Source organism: Pteropus medius, unplaced genomic scaffold (genome assembly GCF_902729225.1).
Source record: "Pteropus medius unplaced genomic scaffold, Ma_sr-lr_union100, whole genome shotgun sequence".
Lineage (NCBI taxonomy): Eukaryota > Metazoa > Chordata > Mammalia > Chiroptera > Pteropodidae > Pteropus > Pteropus medius.
In genome coordinates, this window is record NW_024340696.1 from 22,347,615 (window position 1) to 22,367,438 (window position 19,824).

At 31.4% G+C, this 19,824-nt stretch overlaps 1 protein-coding gene across 1 annotated transcript in view; it reads left to right on the forward strand.

The window, feature by feature from the left end:
- GRIK2 (glutamate ionotropic receptor kainate type subunit 2) overlaps positions 1 to 19,824 on the forward strand; it is a 561,852-nt gene that overhangs the window by 515,412 nt on the left and 26,616 nt on the right. The window contains exon 14 of the mRNA XM_039871757.1: positions 15,340 to 15,565. Within this exon, the coding sequence (XP_039727691.1) occupies positions 15,340 to 15,565 (226 nt within the window). The remainder of the gene's footprint in view (positions 1 to 15,339; positions 15,566 to 19,824) is intronic.

The window sequence follows — 19,824 nt, forward strand, 5'->3', positions numbered from 1 at the left end:
TACTTCGATTGCTTCAATGTCCAGGCCAATTTGAATAATGCTCCTATGAACATCGGTATTCAAATATCTTTTCATATATGGGTTTTCAAGTCTTTAGGGTAAATATACAGCAGAGGGATTGTTGGATCATATGGTAGATCAATTCTTAGTTTTTTGAGGAACCTCCATATTGTTTTTTGTAGTGGCTGTACCAATTTGCAGTACCACCAGTACTGTATGAGGGTTCTTATTTCTCCACATTCTCTCCAGTATTTGTTGATTATAGTTATTCTAACAGGTGTGAGATGGTATCTCATTGTGGTTTTGATTTCCACTTCTATAATAGCCAGCGATGTTGAGCATCTTTTCAAATATTTGTTGGCCATTTGTATATCCTCTAGGGAGAAGTGTCCATTCAGGCCCTCTGCCCATTTTTTGATTGGATTCTTTGCTTTTTTTGTTGTAATTGAGTTGTATGAGTTCTTTGTATATTTTGGATATTAGGCCTTTATCGGAGGCATTGCTTGCAAATATATTTTCCCATTCCGATGTTGTCTGTACTTTGTCAATGATTTCTTTTGTTGAGTAGAAGCTTTTTAGTTTTATGTAGTCCCATTCATTTATTTTAGCTTTTACCCTCCCTTGCTTTTGAGGTCAAATTCTTAAAACTCTCTTTAAGTCCTAGGTCCTTGATTTTAGTTCTTATGTTTTCTTCTATGCATGTTTCAGGTCTTGTATTCAGGTCTTTAATCCATTTTGAGTTAATTTTGATGTATGATGATAGACAACAGTCTAGTATCATTCTTTTGCAGGTGGCTTTCCAGTTTTCCCAGCATCATTTATTAAAGAGGCTTTCCTTTCTCTACTGTATGTCTATGGCTTTTTTGCTGAAAATTATTTGCCCATATAAATATGGATTTACTTCTGGATTTTCAATTTTGTTCCACTGTCCGTGTGTTCGTATTTCTGCCAATACCATGCCGTTTTGATTACTGTCGCTTTGTAGTATAATTTGAAGCCGGGCAGAGTGATGCCTCCAGCCTCATTCTTTTTTCTAATGATGGCTTTGGCAATTTGGGGTCTTTTGTGTGTCCATATAAATCTGATGATTTTTTGTTCTATTTCTTTATGAAATGCTGATAGGTTTTTGATGGGGATTGTATTAAATCTGTATAATGCTTCAGGTAATTTGGTCATTTTAGCTATGTTGATTCTTCCACTCCAAGAACACGGAATATCTTTCCATTTCTTTGTATCTTCTTCAATTTCTTTTAATAGACTCTTTTAGTTTCATTATATAGGTCCTTCACATGTTTCGTTAAATTTATTCCTAAGTATTTTATTCTTTTTTTTTTCAATTGCAAAAGGTATTATTTTTCCCACTTCTTTTTTTTTTGACACTTCGTTATTAGAGTATAGGAACGCTATGGATTTTTGAGCGTTAATTTTGTATCCAGAAACTTTACCGTATTTGCTTATTGTTTCTAGTAGTATTCTTGTGGAGTCTTTAGGGTTTTCCATATAGAGAATCACGTCATCTGCAAATAGTGACAGTTTGACTTCTTCATTTCCTATTTGGATGTCTTTTATATCTTTCTTTTGCTTGATCGCACTCTCTAGGACCTCCGATGTTATATTGAATAACAGTGGCGATAGTGGACAGTCTTGCCTTGTTCCTGCTCTTAGAGGGAAGGTTTTTAGTTTTTCACCATTAAGTATAATGTTGGCTGAGGGTTTGTCATAGATGGCCTTTGTTATGTTAAGATACTTTTCTTCTATACAGATTTTGTTAAGTGCTTTGGAGAAGCCCTTTGCATTGGTGTTGGGGGCTGCAGCTCAGCCTGTTTTGCAACCGCAGCCAGTAAAAATCAACTGTCGTTTCTCTACCGTCCACTTTTCTGCTTCTGCCCTGATGACTGGGCGCTGCCACTGGCTGCGTGGAACTCATAAACTCACAGGCAGGACTGTTCAGGGAAGCTGTTACACCTTCTCCACTCTCCCTCCTCCTACAGGGAGCTCCAACTGCAACAGGCAGTTTCTTTGTTTCTCCCAAACCAAAGTTTGACACCCGGGGTTCTGACCTGTGGTAGCTCTTATGCGTAGATCCCACACTCAGAAGTGCTGGTGTGCAGTTTAGGTGTTTTTTTGTTGAGTTTTAGATATTCAGCTTATTGTTGTTTCAAGGGGAGAGATCCAGAGACACCTCTCACTCCGCCATGTTTCTTGCGTCTGAGTTTCTTTTTTTGTTGTTGGTGGGTTTATGTAATTATTCTCTCATTTCAGAGAGAGTTGAAGGCAGCTTATAAAGGATGCATAAAATATAAGGAAGCATACATTCAAAATAGAAATTGAAGACACAAGGAAAACAAGGGCCAGAGGATGGAACTGGGTCAGGAAAATGCATTCCACAAAAATCTGTACTCGCATTTCTGTGTTGTCTTTTTAGAGATTTATTGGCATTTTTATTCACATTCCTAAGTTAGTTTAATATTTTTATTTTCAGTTGATGTTTCTTTTATTTAACTAAATTCATCCATATCTAATTTTATGCATTTTTAGTCATAGCCGAGCTCCCATGCTTATGTATGGAGAAGGCTGAATTATTGTTATAATTTTTAAAGTGCCCTTGAAACTTCTAAACCCATCTAAAATGTATTTCCAATTTAAAAGTTAGTTCTGTGAGTGTGAGTCAGTTCTGTGTTTTAAATAGTAGCATATACCTTTCTTTGTTTCAACCGCAATATGACCAGGCTGATGCCAACACATTTAAAGATAAAAGCTATGGTTATAAATATGTCAGAAAATTTTCTTGATTTTTATAAGTATAGATAGACAATATTGATTTAAGCAATCTACATTGTTTTTTAATTTCATTTATATTGTCAAGAATAATTCTTCTCTCTAGTTTTTAAAATTAACTTTTTCTTTTCTTTTAAATAGGTCTTTTTGTTGTAACTTGACAAATCACTTACGTACACTTAAAGTCCTAAAGCACAATAAAAAAGCTTTATGTACTTTGTTAAATGAATTAGAGGGAAGATAAATTTTTCAGTTAAGTAGTTATTTCTTATTCTAAAATTTGATAAAATAGACTGATTAAATAAATAAGAACATATAGACATGTACAGACATTTTCTATAACTACACTTTGGAAGTCTGATTTACTTGTTTGGAATTTTTAAAACATACTATTGTACTTTACACTTTGATAATCCAGTTTGAAAATGTGAGCATTTCATCTATAAGAGAAGTTGAAATTTCTATGGATTACAAAGAAGATTATCTGTGATCCAATGAAGTTCAAGATTGGATCTATTTGGAAAACAACACAGGTCTCTGGTATAAAAAGTTTGTCGTGGTCTAGTCTTTCTGAGTGTGTCTGTGGAGAAAGAGAGGTATGGCATGGAACCCTATCTTGAAGCCTACTGTAAAAAAGTAAAGTTTAAGCTTTTGCAAGCAGAAAATAAAATGGAATCAGATCTGTAGTCACTCAGGAATGGCACTCGAATTCAGACATGGGAAGTTATTTTTAAAAAATATAGATAGGTAACAAATGGAATACCTGAGTAGAAAAAGCAAAATTAAATGCCAATATGACTGAGACAAAACATAAAAGGCAAATCAAAAATCTATACCAAATTGTAACAATTATTGGATGATGGGAAGTGAATACTAATTAGAGGCATAGATACACATGACCTACTGTCTCTGCTCTATGTTCATATAGAAGATTCTAGTAGATATTTGTGTCAAAACAAAGAATAAAGTCATGTGGAAACCAATTTAAGTTAAATACAAAAGTGTTAAGATTCTAACCTTCTAGGTTGCTTCTCCCTCTGCCTTTAATATACAATAGTGAAAAATAATAAACCATATAACCATATTTAACTTGCCTTACCTATTCTTGGCACTGCTGCCTGGAAGAAACCTCATGCTGGCAAATGATGGATACTTACTCATGTTCCAAATAAATTGGCTTGGGATTAGATTAGTTTTAGCCTTGACCTGCTTAAAATAGTCTTCCTGCACTTCCTAGTGAGATTAAGCCTGCTTAGGGGATATTGTGGGAGTTGAACAGGTTGTCAATATACCACACACAATGCACACACTCAAACTATTCTTACCATCCTCATGATTAAATTTAGTTTTATTTAGGAATCACTTAACATATATATGATATTATCATTTTTTTGGAATTTCAAAGGATGTTTTTTGAAAATAATTCAACTCAATGGTACTATGCATATCATTCTGTTTTTTTTTTTCTTTTTGTATTTCTACTGGATTGTGTGTGTGCGCATGTACATGTGTGTGTGCGCACGTGTGTGTGTGTGTGTGTTTTGGAGGTTTCATTACATATATCACTGTATTGCAAAAGTATTTTGGGGAGGATTCTTTTTAAACTTACATTGTTTAATCTGTTAGCTTGAATCTATTGCCTTGCATTTTTTTGCTTCATCTTATAATATTCATTTTAGAAAGTATATTTTGACTTATCTGTAAATCTCTGCCTTAAATAATACCAACGACTAATTATAGAAAGCAATTTTAGGAAAATTTTCTACTATTATAACTCACAGCAACTTGCTTTAGCACATAAATTAATAATCTGCCTTAAACCTTGTGCTAGATGTTTACCCTAACCTCACTTTTCTCATCTTTGTAATAGGTATCACAAAATATATCTCACAGAGATATGAGGATTTAAATAATATCATGTTCTTAAATTGCTTAGCATAGCATTTTATATATATGAGTTCTCAGTTGAGAGCAGTTTTAAGAAAATCTATTATTTATATTATCAGTAGCAATATTGACCAAGTCTTTCTTTAATGGATTACAATATTAATGGTAATTAGCCTGTTATTTAAACTTATTGGCATGAAAATGAGATTTAATAAATTTTTATGATTGCTATGAATATTTCCTTTAACTATTTTATATCTTTATGTATAGTTAATATCTCAAGATTAATAAAAATGTATTATTGAATTTTTCCTTAAGATGCATCTTCAATGATATTATATCTTTTATAATAACTTTATGAATCAAAATAATTGTCTTTTTATCATTTCATTAGTGCATTCCATTCTTTTAAATTTTTTTTGAGTGCATTTCTGTCAGTACCCATACCAGGTAAAGAGATATACCTCCAAACCATGACTCAACAATAGTCATGAAGAATACAGAAATTAATCAGATAATCATTAAATAGAATGTATAATTAAAAACTGCAAAGGTCGGCTACAATATACTGTGAGAACATAGAATTAGTCTAGGAAGGCATAGGGAACATACCAACTGAATCTACCTTGTCAAGAAGAGTTCACAGAAGGCATGAGTTTCAGGAAAGGAGAAAAAGTTGAAAGAGGCATTGTAGAGAATAAACTGAGAGACATACTTTCTGGGCTGTGCTGAGCATCTACTTGAGCTTCTTCACATTTTGTAGTGTAACCTTTTCTAATAACGCTGTGCTGCTATGAACAGATTTAGAGGAAATGGATAGTGGGTTTATTTAGAGTTGAGGTTAAGTTAGGTAGTTCAAAGAAAAGAAAGTTTAATGAGTTTAAGATATTAGCAACAATAATTTTGAAATGAAAGATCATGGACACGCGTTTGAACAATGTGGAATATAAAGAAGTAGAAGGAGCTAATGAATTGGAATGCAGGTCATTAATGGGCCATGAGTGAGATTGGAAAATGTGAGCAGCGAAGTAATTGAATTATATAGAAAGAGATTATAATCACAGAGTAGGATATTTCAGTAATTGATTTTGAAGTAAAGCAAATTCAAGTGTTGATAAATATGTTATATGACTATGTAGTTGAGAGACTAAGGTGCTACTAAGAAAGTTATTAGAAATGATTGTCAAGCAACAGAGAAATCACTCAGGATTTTCGGTGAAGGAGAAGCAGTGGTATACTGGAACTGGTTTGTAATAACCTGCAGAAATTAAATATTCAAGAATTTTATAGTTTGGTAAATAATGTGTCCTTAGCTTTAAAAATGACAATAGTGGGAATATTTAAACCATAAAATACAAAACAAAACAGAAAACACTACAAATTTGGGCCTTTTCCCTTTTTCCAAAGAGCTGATTGTTAAACACTTACAAGTTCATCACCAAGGAAAGACAATTATCTGGGTACTATAATATTCTATGAATGATGGCCATATCCAGAATATGAATAAAAGAGTAGTAGGAGGAATCAGGTAGTAAGACTGTATGGCTTGAGTCTAAAAAGATAAGGGTTTTGTGCCTTGGTTTATTTTCAAAAGGGAATAGGACAGTGATAATTTAGAGGTGGCAGGGGGTGGGGGGTGGGGAAGCAAAGAGGATACTAATCCTACTTCCTATCTCTGAGACATGTGGAATGTGAAATACATTTTAGAACTTTTATGAATACATTAAAACTACAATTTAACATTGAAATAGAGCTTAAAATTATTTTGCAGGGCAATGATATGGCTTTCTTTATGCTTTTCTTTGAAACTAGGCCAGTGGTATTTTCTCTTTATTAAATTAAGCTATGAACAGAATATAAAAGAAGTAAATGAGCCTAGTTCTTCTAAATATATATGGTTATATAGACCAACTCTGATGAAATATATCTTATCATTTATATAGCTTACCAATTATTTCTACAGATGAGCAAATTGAGTTCTAGAGAGATGAAATTGACTCATCAAATATCACTTAGCTTGGTAACCCAGAGCTGAAACTAATACCCCTGTCTTTTAAATTCCAGCACAATAGATAGAACACCTTTATTCATCCATTTATGCAGTTTTTGCTTATTTATTAAATAAATATTTGCTGGTACCTACTATATACCAGGCACTGTTCTAAGTATAATGGCTGTAGAGATTAACAAAATAAGACAAAAATCTCTGACTTCATGGAATTTATCTTATAGTGTATGGAGATAAAAAATAAACAGATATGTAAGTAAAAATAGGAAATATACAATATTCTACTTAGTTATTAAATGCTATAGATAAAAATAAAGCAGGAGACATATCTGTGGTGAGGAATCAGAATTATAAATAGGGGTAAATAGTGGAAGTTCTCTTGAAATGGTGATCAGAAGGAGATGAAGAAGCGAGGCACACATACGTGCAAGGAAATTACATTCCAGCTGAAGAAAATAGCCATTTCAAGTCCCTAGGATAGAGTGTGGTCCTCCTATTTAAAAATCTCCTATTATTGTGATCAAATTGGGCAATAGATGGAGATGTGTTTAGAGTGGTTCATCTCTTCTTCCTCAGATTCCCAGGACCCAACTCAGATTATTTATTTACTATTTAGAAAAAAAAATTCATTTGTATATATTTTAATGTATATAAGTTTACAGCAAATAGTAAAAATATATACCATTTTATGTGTAGTTTAATGTACATAAGTTTACAGCTATATACACATCATAATGTTTGCATCACATTCCAATAAAGTTTAGAAACCATAGAAAAGGTTCTGGTAAAGTGAAAACAATAATTATTTTAAGAATTTCAAATGCTGAATTTTTAATTTGTTTTGGGTCGGAATTTCAATTGCAGAGAGGAGTGAGACCAGCAAAATTGTGACTGATTTCAATCTTAAGGAATTGGAATTACTTTCTTTGACTTTCTGTCATACCTCCCTCCTCAATTTTGTTTACATTTCAGCTGTCATTTGTCATGGCAGTTATCACACCATTTTATAATTCTAAGTTTATTTGCCATGCATTATGAGACTTTAAGCTTTGCCAGGACAAGGGCACGATCTGTTTAGTTAATCTCTGCCTTCACAATGCCTAGCACTGTCTTTTGCAATAAGCTGGTGCTCAATAAATATTAGAATGAAATAACAAGTGAGTGAATGAGTAAGCTAGTGAATCATTCAATAGAATGAGCTGAGGTTAAAAATAAAATCTTTGTGTCCCCGAGGCTTCGTAACTAGAAAGATCTCATGTCATAAGCTGTGTTGGTTTATGATCCTCGCTCAGCAAGGGCTCAGGGTGCTTTTCCTGATCTTGCTCACTAGGGCCAGGTTATGGGAGGAAAGAGGTAGCATATTTCCATATTCCTAAAAATTAATGAATTTTACAAACTAAAGGCATAAATATAAGAATCTGGCATATGCTACAGTCTTAGCATAGAGTTACTATGTTTCTCCATTGATTGATTACATAACACTTGCAATAAGAATAAAATTCTTATATATATTAAAGAATATGATAGCTTGTTAAAGCTAATTTATATAGATTTTCTCATTTAGGTCTTATAACATTTCTGTGAAATTGGTGGGAAAGCTTTTTATTAGGTAGGGCTAAGAAATTGTGGCTTATTCAAGGTTCACCCACTGATGTCAAGTTTCCTAGTATATATTTTTTTAATTTGCCTAAATGACAGTAAAATATATTTCTGATTACTATTATTTATAACAAAAGAAAACATCTTACCAGGAAAGTTTAAGAAATCTCATTTACATAATAAAATACAATAACCAGAAGAATTATCAGTGATTTGGAATAGTGCAAAATGTACTATCAAATACTTGTTCAACTCCCTAAAAATAATAACTGCCTTTAACTGCACCAAATTGTTTTAAACTTGCTACCCATCATATTATGCTCACTTATAATGCTCTCTCTTATTTCTCTCTTAACTCTCGGTAACATGAAGAGCAATTCTCTGTTTCATTGTCCTTTCCTTCAAATATCCTGATTTAAGAGATTGCAGATGCTTTACGGTAAAACTGCCAGAATTATTCCAAGGACTGACAGGTTTGCTAACAACCAAATGCTTTCAGATCACTGCACTAGCCTCAGATCCACCTTTGATATGAACCCCATATGGCTTCAGTCCTGTTTTCCTGAATTAACTCTAATTTCCTAGTGACCAAGGTCAGATGAGTCCAGATAGGGCTCAGCTGTTCTTACCTAGCACATATGTTCCAGTATTGTTGGTAATTTATTTACTGTAATAAAAATTAAAATGCAAATCTCAGCCAAATTCTCCTTTACCAAGGGAGACCTTGGTATGAACATTTTTCAAACCACCTATTAGGAACTATTACATGTGATTTTTCAAAACAAAATTTAAAAGATTATTATAGCATTTATAATAAAATATTGAAACTAATGTTAAAAATAAAATTGATCATGTGGAATTTATTGAAAAGAAATAATTTGATTAAGTGCCAAATATAATATCACCAAATTTACATGAGTAATTATAAAAAATGATCAAAAATTACTGCTTTTTTTTTTAGATATTTTATTATATTTATCCTTACACCAAAGTTCAACTAATTCTTTCAGACCTTATGGTTTAGGAAATAAAACATTTTTTGATGAATTCTTTTTAATAAAAAGAAATGGATTTCTAAGATAAAGTGTTTTTTAGGTTACTTCCAGATGCTTTGGGTGTTATACCACCTGATTAACTTTGTTAAAGAACCTGAGTTGCAGTCAACACTTCTAATATCATGTAAAATAAACCATGTTACAAAATAGTACTGAATTTTCTTTGTATTGTTTAGGCTTTGGGATTATAATATCTCAAACAAGATTAATATTCAATGTTTTCCATCTCATTCATGGAAATAAACTTTCTTCTAGAACATACTTAAAAAGTTAATTTTAAATTCTTGCTTCCAGGGGTCATGCAAATATTGATACTGTTATTTTCTTATTATATTTTAGGCTCTCTGACAGGCTTATAAAACAGGTCCAGTGAGTACAAGATTGTTCTTATATTTTAATTAGTATTTGACAGCAAGCAAAATAAACAGAGGTGAAGAATTTATTCATATAGTCAGGCAATTTGAGCCAAAGATTATTTTTTAAAAGAAGATGGATTTGTATTTATAAAATACGTTGCCCCCCAATAGGAGAAAAAAAATCTATGCAAGTGGTATAATAATAACCCTTATTTTATTAACTCTCATAACATTTCAGAAGGAATAGAAATAAAATTTCAAAGCACTATCCTTACAGTAATATCTTACCAGTTTTAAAATCTCTCTCCAAAATACTTGGAAACAGAGTTGCCTAAAACTATTAAGTTATTTGAGACCTGCAAAGAGCGAAATGATTTCAGGCTGCAAACTTCATTTAGAGTTCTGTCAGAAACTAAGACTTATCCTTAAGTTTTAAATCGTTAGATATATGTTTAAAATATTTTAGGTGTTTACACTGAATGTTCTTTTTAAAGCACAAAATCATTTGGCATCTGTGAATTTTAAAAAGCATATTTCTTATTCTTTATAAGCTTATTCTTGACAAGAATATTTTTTAAGTTCATTTGTTGATGTTTTATAGACCAGGAAAACTGCTATTATAAAAAGACAGTGCCATATGAACTTGTTTTATTTGTTTTGTGCTGATGTAGCAGAAATCAAATCAGCTTACAAGCCTCAGCATTTTGATAAAATAAACACTGCTAAAATTGACATCCTAAATCCATATGATCTAATATAGATAGAAAAGTGTCTTTAATGTGGAGCACAAGAAAAAAGAAAAGAAAAGAAAAGAAAAGAAAAAGAAATTGATTCTACTATGCAGTGTGACAAGGTTAAGATGCAGGAGAAAATAAGTTGATTTTATTTAGGAAATTTTAAATATGCTTTTCTTCTGCAGTGCTTTAATTTTTATATGCATTTCAAGCAATATCTCTGAGACATGATTTAATTTGTTTACTTGTCTTTACCTAAATTACTATGTACAACATAACTGTAAGGGTAATACATTTTTGCCCAAGAAGTTATTTTGCTATATAATTAAAAGTATATAAAATCATGATGTCATACATTCTAGCAGTATTTTTCACTTTGCAAATCTACCTTTTCTGGTAATGTTTTTTCCTTATCAAATATCTTTAGTTTTCTCATCTGTAAAATAAAAGAGTAAAACAAGATACTCTATATTCCCCCACCCCGCACACTAATTTAGTATATCTTTTACTTGGCTACACTCTAGTTGAACAGCTTCTCTGTTAGGCTCTAATTTGTCATATCTCAACTCTCTCTTTATAGAGAATGATATTATTTCATGCTTAGCTTCTTACCTGACTTACTTTTTTCATATTTCTCTTAAATAATACATTTCTTCTGGAAAGACTTTTCTAATCAATTTGGCAGCAGCAATGCACAGGGCCAAGTTGTGTCCCAGTTCCTGAGTCTTTCCTAATGTTTTATCTTGGTCCTTCTCTCCATCACTGTGGTCCAGGGCACCTTCAAAGCCTGTGTACATTTTAGCTTAGCAGCTTAGTTGCTGTTATTAATTTTATCACATTATTTAGCAGTGATCAGTAGCTATTCCATGAATAAAACTAATCATCATAACAAGAGATTGAATACAACAGTACAAGTGGTTTTTCAACATGTCTTGTCTTTCACCATCAAACTTTAGTTCATACTGCAACTTGATATTTCCTTCCTTCTAAATTTACATACAATTTTCACTCTCATATATAATTAATCCTATTTTTACTTACTTCTTTATTGACATTAAATTAATTTTGATTCCTAATCTTTAACTCATGCAGCTTCTATCTGTTGATTTTAACTTTACAGATCCTATAGTCTATTTTACTTTGAAAATATTCAACAATTTTCTATTTTATTGAAAATAAATTTAACTTAGTGTAAGTATAATTCTACATGTGTTTATAAATATTTGAATTCAGAGGTCAAGCCAATTGCAGTATTTTAAATCTTCTTTTATTTTATTTGAGATTTACCTTATTAGAAACTGTGTTATTGATTGCTCTTTCTTTCTCTGCCATGTTGAAGCTCTTTTTTTTTCCTGAAACTTTCTCCATTTGATTTTAAACATGCTCGAATCTCTTCAGTCTTTGAAAATCTTACTTAAACCAAAATACATTTCTATGTATTGCCCTGCAGTTCCTCTTCTTCAGTGTCCTACTTTCTAATTTTTTTTTTCTTTCATTTTTTGGCATTTACTGGCTCCCTTTTACTTCCATGTTACTTCTAAGTGCTCCATTCTGCTAAATTAGCTCTTGCTAAAATAATCAAAGAACTCTCTGCTGCCCAATCCAAGCACATGATTCAGTTCCCATTGTATGAATTTTTTTTTGGCAAATCACTGCAGGTAGACACTGAATATTCTCTTGCCTTGATTGCACCACAATATCTAGATTTTCTTTTTAAATCTCTGTTCATCCTTTTTTGTCTCCTTTGCAGACTCAGTCTTCTCTGTCATACATTGCAATTCAAAATTGAACAAATTGGACAAATTTAAATAGGCAAGAAAGACTTGATCCAAGGCTATTGCATTAAGAGAAAGAAGCCAGAACTTAGTCCGAGGTCAACTCCACTGAAATGAGAGAGTTTTTAAGGCCTGGAATGAGAGTTTTTAAAGGTGGAAGAGTTTTTTCAAACTGTAGTTGGGGATATCACATCCATTGTGTTAGCTAATTGGCCTCACACAAAGAAAAAATAAACTTCTAATATCTTCATGACAGGAGGTAGTTTTACAATTTGGAGCAAGGTATCTACAAGAATTAGGTTTCTGTCCTCCCACAGACATAGGATGATAGGGACACTACCTTCTTCTATTATAAAATGTTGACTTTTTGGCCCTTGAGGAAGACAGCCCTGTATTATATAAGTGACAAGAAGATTTTTAAAAGATTTATAGCTCAAAGGTGCAAAAAAAAAAATCATTTACAATTACACATTTCCTAAAGTAAATGATCTAAGAAAAAAGAGAGAAGGGAGTCCAGTGGTTAGACCATCTGACTTCTGTTAAGGCCTAGGTAAGAGTGAAGTCAGAGTACTGGAAGCAGGAAGAAGCCTAAAGTTTAGAAAGCTGAGGAACATGGTAAGGTCGTCTTGGTCATCCTTATCTATTTCTCTATCATCTTCTAACACCATACTCCTTGACGCAGCCCAAGAGTACTTCCTTCAGTTACTTCATCCTATAAAATTCATATCTAAAATAGCAACTCTTAACTGATTTTTTCTGTTTAGAAAGTTCTCCACCTCTCATTCTATAGTTGACATGGACTCAACCTTCAGATATCGGTTCTTGTTACTTCCTCGGACATTTTTTTTCTTCTTTCTGTATTTTTAACTTTTTATTCTACTTTTCTGTAGATTTTTAAACTTTATTTTCTAACAATTCATTTGAGGTGTTCATATTTGATATCAGATTTTTAATATGTATTTTTCTCTGAATATATTTTCTTTCAAGTCTACAAAGATAGTGATGGCTTTTAATCATATCTTCCATATCTTTTCTGCCCTGTTCTGTTTTATATCCATAATTTGGAGATGCAAAGAAGTAACTGTGCTAAACTGGAAATCGTGGTCAAAGAATGACAACAACAACAAAAAGCAAACAAGTCACAGTCACATAGAATGTGTGTGACCAGCAGATTCAATATTTCTAAATTGAAATATTTCTTATTTGAGTTTTTATTTTTATTATAAGAAATAAAACAATTTGTGTGACTTTTTTATCCACACATTTATAAGAATTATTCCACAATTATAAGAATAATAATTCATCAGACAGGAAAGCTGTGTGAAGCTGTACAAAAATCATAGATAATAGGTTCCTGAAAATCAGAAGTCAATCAAATAAGAGATACTTTAACAATGGAAGATAAGAAAGATGTTACATTTTAAATTCTGAAGTGATGAGTGTGCCATTTTGATTACAATAATGTTAGTGTTATCATTTATGGAATTATTTATCTATTGTCAGTGACAGATTTACTAAACTAAAAACTGCATCCAATTTTATTTTTTTACATAAAATTCCTTTGATCTGCAGGTGAGATTTAATTTTGATTTAATTTTATATTTAGGCTTTACTTAATCCAAAGCATTAGGAGAAAAATTTTTACCTTCGAAAGGAAATGAACTTGTTCTGATTATCCTTATTAGGTTACTGTTTTGGACAAACAACTGAGTCTATGCAAAAATCTCACTATTGGTCTTAATTATTCCAATAAGAATTTTATCATAATCTTAAATATTTGTTTCATTTCTCTTTTCTATTACCAATATTTGATTATTTTACTTGAAAATAATTGACAGGCCACCATAGCAGTACAAATTTGTAATCCTAATAATTTTATTCTAGCTGTTTTAACTGGTTTCTTTAAAACTTTGAACTGTTGGCCTTTTAGCATGTTTTAGTTTCACTGGAGAGCAAAGGTTTTCATTTCTACCCTCTCTTAGCTCTAATGTTATACTTCTTTATAAAGCACTTGTATACTTTTAGTTTTTTCCTCAGTAAATTTAAGGATTTTCTTTCCATTTTATCATTGAAACAGTGCTGGAATTTTCTAAATATTGTTGTTACCTGCCTTTTAGAAGTAATTATGGTAATATCACATTTATGACCTGGCACATGTAAGACTAAAAGTATGCTTAAGCTGTAAAAAGATTGAATATCTATTTGTTTGAAAATAGTTTTGGCTTTTTATAGCACTGCAACCAGTATGATGAATATCCTCCTTGTGTTTATAGCTTCAGTATTATTTTTTTGTATCTGTATAAGAATTAAACTAGAGCAAGGCTTTCACAGATGAGCTTTTCATAGCAGATGTGAACCGTTTTCATGTTTATGTTTTACCAATGCCTTCTGAACAAAACCCATTTCTTTTCCTAATGAAATCCAAGGAAAGCCCTACTGAGAATTTTCAATTGGATATAAAAACTATGCAATTTTATTGGTCCAGAAATCTTTAGTTAGTTAATAGACATGAATGATAGATTTCTTGTCGTCCTGAAGCAGGCTAAAGAAGTTCTGTGGTGTCCAGATTGTATCTCAGTGGAAATATAGTCATTCTTATTTGTAACATCTTTATTTGTAATGAATTTCTCTCATCTCTTCAACCTACATCTTTGTGTATCCTTGGAGGTTAACATGACATCTGACTTATAGTCAATCAAATTGGGAAAGATAATCTCTTCAAGTTTTATAGTGTCAATTGGTTGCCAGTGTCTGTCTCTTCCAAATTAATGTTATAGTAATGTTGAAAGATAAGACTATACACATAAGACACTCATGTGAGATATAAGCACAAAAAACCCTCTTTATTAATCTTGTTTATTTTCCTTTTTATTGCCTTCTATGATTTACTACTTGTGCATTTTTGAACATTAAGACCTTTTTGATGTATTTGTCAAGTACATCTGTACTATACCAGGAAATATGATGAGGGATTTCTATGAAAAACTTTTTTATACAGATTTTGATTTTCCATTTAGATATCATTGTTATTAATAATATGGGTATATGGTAATATGAGTAAACTAAATATAGCAAATTCCATCTAAATATCGTAGGGTCACATAGAAACTAAAGAATATCTTTCTTGTGTATTTTATTTTTCCCCAGAAATCAAAAATCTCCACGTATGACAAAATGTGGGCCTTTATGAGTAGTAGGAGACAATCAGTGCTTGTCAAAAGTAATGAAGAAGGAATTCAGCGAGTCCTCACCTCTGATTATGCTTTCCTAATGGAGTCAACAACCATCGAATTTGTTACCCAGCGGAACTGTAACCTGACACAGATTGGTGGCCTTATAGACTCCAAAGGTTATGGCGTTGGCACCCCCATGGGTATGTTTTATGTCAGCCACTTGTTCTTTGTTCATTAATCTTAGTTGCTGTGAGACGGGATAAAACAGTACCTTGATATGCCATTACCAATTTTGCTTTTAATGAATGCATCTTGCTACATTCTGTTACTGTATAAAACCAAGGAGACAATTTAGCTATCCTCTTATAAATGACTGAGTCACAAGAGAAAAGCCTTTTAAAAGAAGGAAGATGGGTCAAGGAAGTCATCAGCAAGAGAAAAAAGAAAGTTGATTGGAGGAAAGTAAGAGTTCAGGTGACGATAGCTTCTCATTGACTGAGCCACCCCATTTCAGTTGGCTGGGCTTGGTGCTGTGCGAGAGGAAAACCCTCCTTCTGCTTGGATGGTAAAGTGGTTGAATTTCCTTTTTGGGAGTGCAAGGTACTTCTCTTCCTATTGGAGTCTTTAGCTGATATCTTCCTATTTGGGGTAATTGACATAGGGTGATAAGGCAGGGGAGTTCTCTCTATAAGCCTTTCCTTCTCCAATTTTAGTTGAAGTTTCCTTTATTAATTTTCATTATATATGTATATATGGAAAGAGAGAGAGAAAATGATAGAGAGAGACAAAAATAGAGACAGAAAAAAGAGACAGAGAGAGAGAGAGAGGTTGACAAGAGATTTGAAAATGCTGCTGAATTAAAGATGGAGAAAGGAGCCAAACAAGGCCAGAAATGCAAAATACTTTTAGACGTTCTTTTAGAAGGCAAGGAAACATTTTTTTTTTCTCTAGAAGCCACAGAAATGCAGACTTGCAAATACTTTTTAAGACTTCTGAACTCTTGAACTATGAGATCATAAATTTACGTTGTTTTAAGCCATTAAATTAGTAGTAACTTGTTACAACACAGAAACTAATGCTATATGAAAGGAAAAATTAACAGATTAACATGTTTTAATTACATCAATGTATTTTTTGAAAGAAAGGGAGAAACACTAATAACTTTTCATTGGCTAATAAATAATCACAATAATAAATAACACTATAATTTTTTGAGCCTTCTGCAAATTTGTTGATGACTGTGTCACAACTAATATTTGTATGTTCATGTTTAATAAATACCATATTGGTCAATTTATCTTCACTCATAATTTTATTAATCTTAATTTTGAAAAATATTTTTCACATGAACTAACATATATACAATAGTTTGAAATTTTGGCACTGATTCATAAAAATTCCATTTTATAATGAATTTCATAAATTTCAATTTGATGAAAGTTTTTCTTTCTTTGGAATAATTTCACCATAATGACTTCACCCAAAATTTCAACATTAAATTCTATTATATTTGGTAAAGTCTTCTGATTTTATTATAGTTCAACACAGTATGAACTGCCTTTGAGAGAATTTTGTGATACTAGCTCCTGCAACACTACATATTCTTACATTTATATAGTATTCTCAAAATAATGATTCCACAGTCATTGCAGAAATGAAAAACAAACAAACAAACAAACAAAACAACCTTGAGTTCTTACTCCCAAAACATGCAAATACAGCTGAGGCCACATGTATTAATTAAGGTGAACTGTATAATTGGGAAATCTCCAAATTAATTTGCAAGTAGAATACAATATTCCAAGTAGAATAAGAACTAAAATATGCTAATTCAAAGCTCAATATGAGTTGTATTGTCAAAACTCAACAGTAATTTTTTAGAACTTAGATAGATAAAAGATATTTTCAGGGAGGAATATTATATTTTTGACATGTTTTGACTTGCCAGTACATGGTGATAGTTAATGCTACTGTTGTTTTTAAATTCTCCACGCAAAATGAACCTCTTTATTGCCCGCACCAGAGAAAGACCTCCTAAAGCCATGTATATATTAATTTAAAAGTTTTAAATTATTTTAATATAGTATGAATGTATAACAATGATTGTTTTCATAATTATAGTTCGAGGAGCTCATCATTTTAAAATGTTTTAAAATAAAGTTGGGTTTTTTGCCCTAGTATTGTGTTGACGAAGTGCTCAGACCATGACATTTTTTCTACATAGTTAGATCAGCTATGGTTCTTTCCCTCCGTAATAATTACATAATGAGCTCAACAACTTCATGAGTTTATGTACCATTTAGTTTGGAACTTGGTTAATATTTCAAGTGTACTTGTGCTTATTTTATAAAAAGTTATATAAGCACATTAATATTTTAGAAAAGAGGCTGATAATGAACTATTAGAAAGTATCATCATGTAGTATTCTGCATACCGATATTCTAGATCTCGCCTTGTCACTTATTGTGATCTTGGATGAATCACTTGAAATTTATGATCCCTAAATTTCTATTTTTTAATTAGGAAAATTAGAGGGTTATACTAGAAAATCTAAGATTTATTTAAATGCTAAACTTATAATTTTTTTTTGATAATATGCCTGACAGATTCCCAGAGTTTGGTTTAACATTGGGCTAGAAACTATATGGGAAATATAGTTAGCTGATGTCTTAGGACAAATTTTAAAAATTGGGCATAGTCTTAAACACTTGTGAGGGTTGGAAACAGTGATTTTTTTAGACTCCTATTTTCTTATATTTTCATTTGGAAAAAGTTGGAAAAATAGATGCATTTTCTGCGAAGAGTAAGAGTCCCGTTTATTCCTCCCATCCTATACTGGTTTACATTATCTGGATGACAGCCAACATTTTTGTCCCTTTGTTGTTGTAATTCACACAACAACAGTGCCTGCACTCTGTGAGCACTCAGTTATTATTTATTGAACAAATGAATTCTACATCAGGAATTATGATGGTGTAGCAAGATTTACAAACAAAGCAAATAAATAACTTTTTGAGCTAACGATAAGCATGGCATCTTTCACTATTAAACGTGATGACCTCGTTAAACAAACCTGAGTAATAAGGGTAGTAAGAACTGAGTAAGATTTGGGGAAGATATGTAAGGACTTTGGAGGAGAGTACAGATATTTTTCAGTAATGATAGTTATGTAATAGCACTCATAATTTCAAAGTTTCTAAAATAAATAATTTTGACTTAACCTTAAATGAGTTTTTTGTTTGTTTTGTAAATACGATGTACCAATGTACTAGGAATAGTCTCTATACACTGCCTTGCTTCGAGGAAGTGCTTGGTAAAAATAAACCAAAATTGTATATTATATAAATCTCAAAAACCCATTTCAGATGTGAAAACTATTTTAAAAAAGAAAGATAATCATTGAATTAGTTGTAAGGAAGCTTTCTATTATAGTTTATTGGAACCACACAAAGAGCAATTTTTGATCCCTCCCTACCTCTGTCCCTGTTTACTAAAAGGTATTTACTTATTAGGAAAAATATAAAACAACTAAAATGTTAATTCATACATAAAGTATATATTAATGTAACTTTTTAAATTGACAGAAGTACCGAGAACAGCACAATGAATTTCTATTTCCTCTAATTTTAAACTTATATATATATGATAAGAGAACAAAACAATTATAAGTCTTGGGATGTAGTTATTTTTTTTTTCCTTTTACCTGTTCAACTTGGATGATCTGATCAACTCTTGCCCTTTTGAAGAAAGTTGAGTTATTTTGAAAAATATTTACTGATATTAGTAAAGTCACTGGTAAGAGGAACTCCCAGAAATCAAGTTGGATTATGTATCTAAGTGAAATCATTTCTTCATACTCTATAGATTAGTGTGTTATGGTAGTATAAAATATTAATGTTTTTGTTAAAATGAATTTTTAAAAATTAGGCAATAGCATATGATACATTTCTAACTTTTATAAGGACATTATTGGAATTTTAATGTAAACTTATCAGTAAATACTAATAAAAATTTTTAGAAATCTGAATAACACTTTGACTTTGCAAATTTATACACCAGGGAGAATATTTTAGAACATTTTTTTTTTAAATTTCGCTTCCAGACAATATCGAATTTAAATTTGTTAAAATGTTTCATTGTTACTAAAAAAGTTTTTTGATGCATTCAACATATAATTTTAGCCTAAATAAGACTGTAGTAAATTTGAACATGATGATTTAAATTTAAAGGAATAAATATTCAAATCACTCACCTGTAGGTATTACAATATACTTTTTGTTTCTCCTATTCATATAACTTGTTTTCTTCTCCTTGACTTGAAAATATTAAATTTTTAACTTTATCAAATTATATTTTATTCATTCATAACATGGCATAAAATTAAAATTATTTTTAAATCAGTGCATTATGATGGATCTTAACTCATATAACTTCATTGAAGAAGTATAACCAAAAAAAG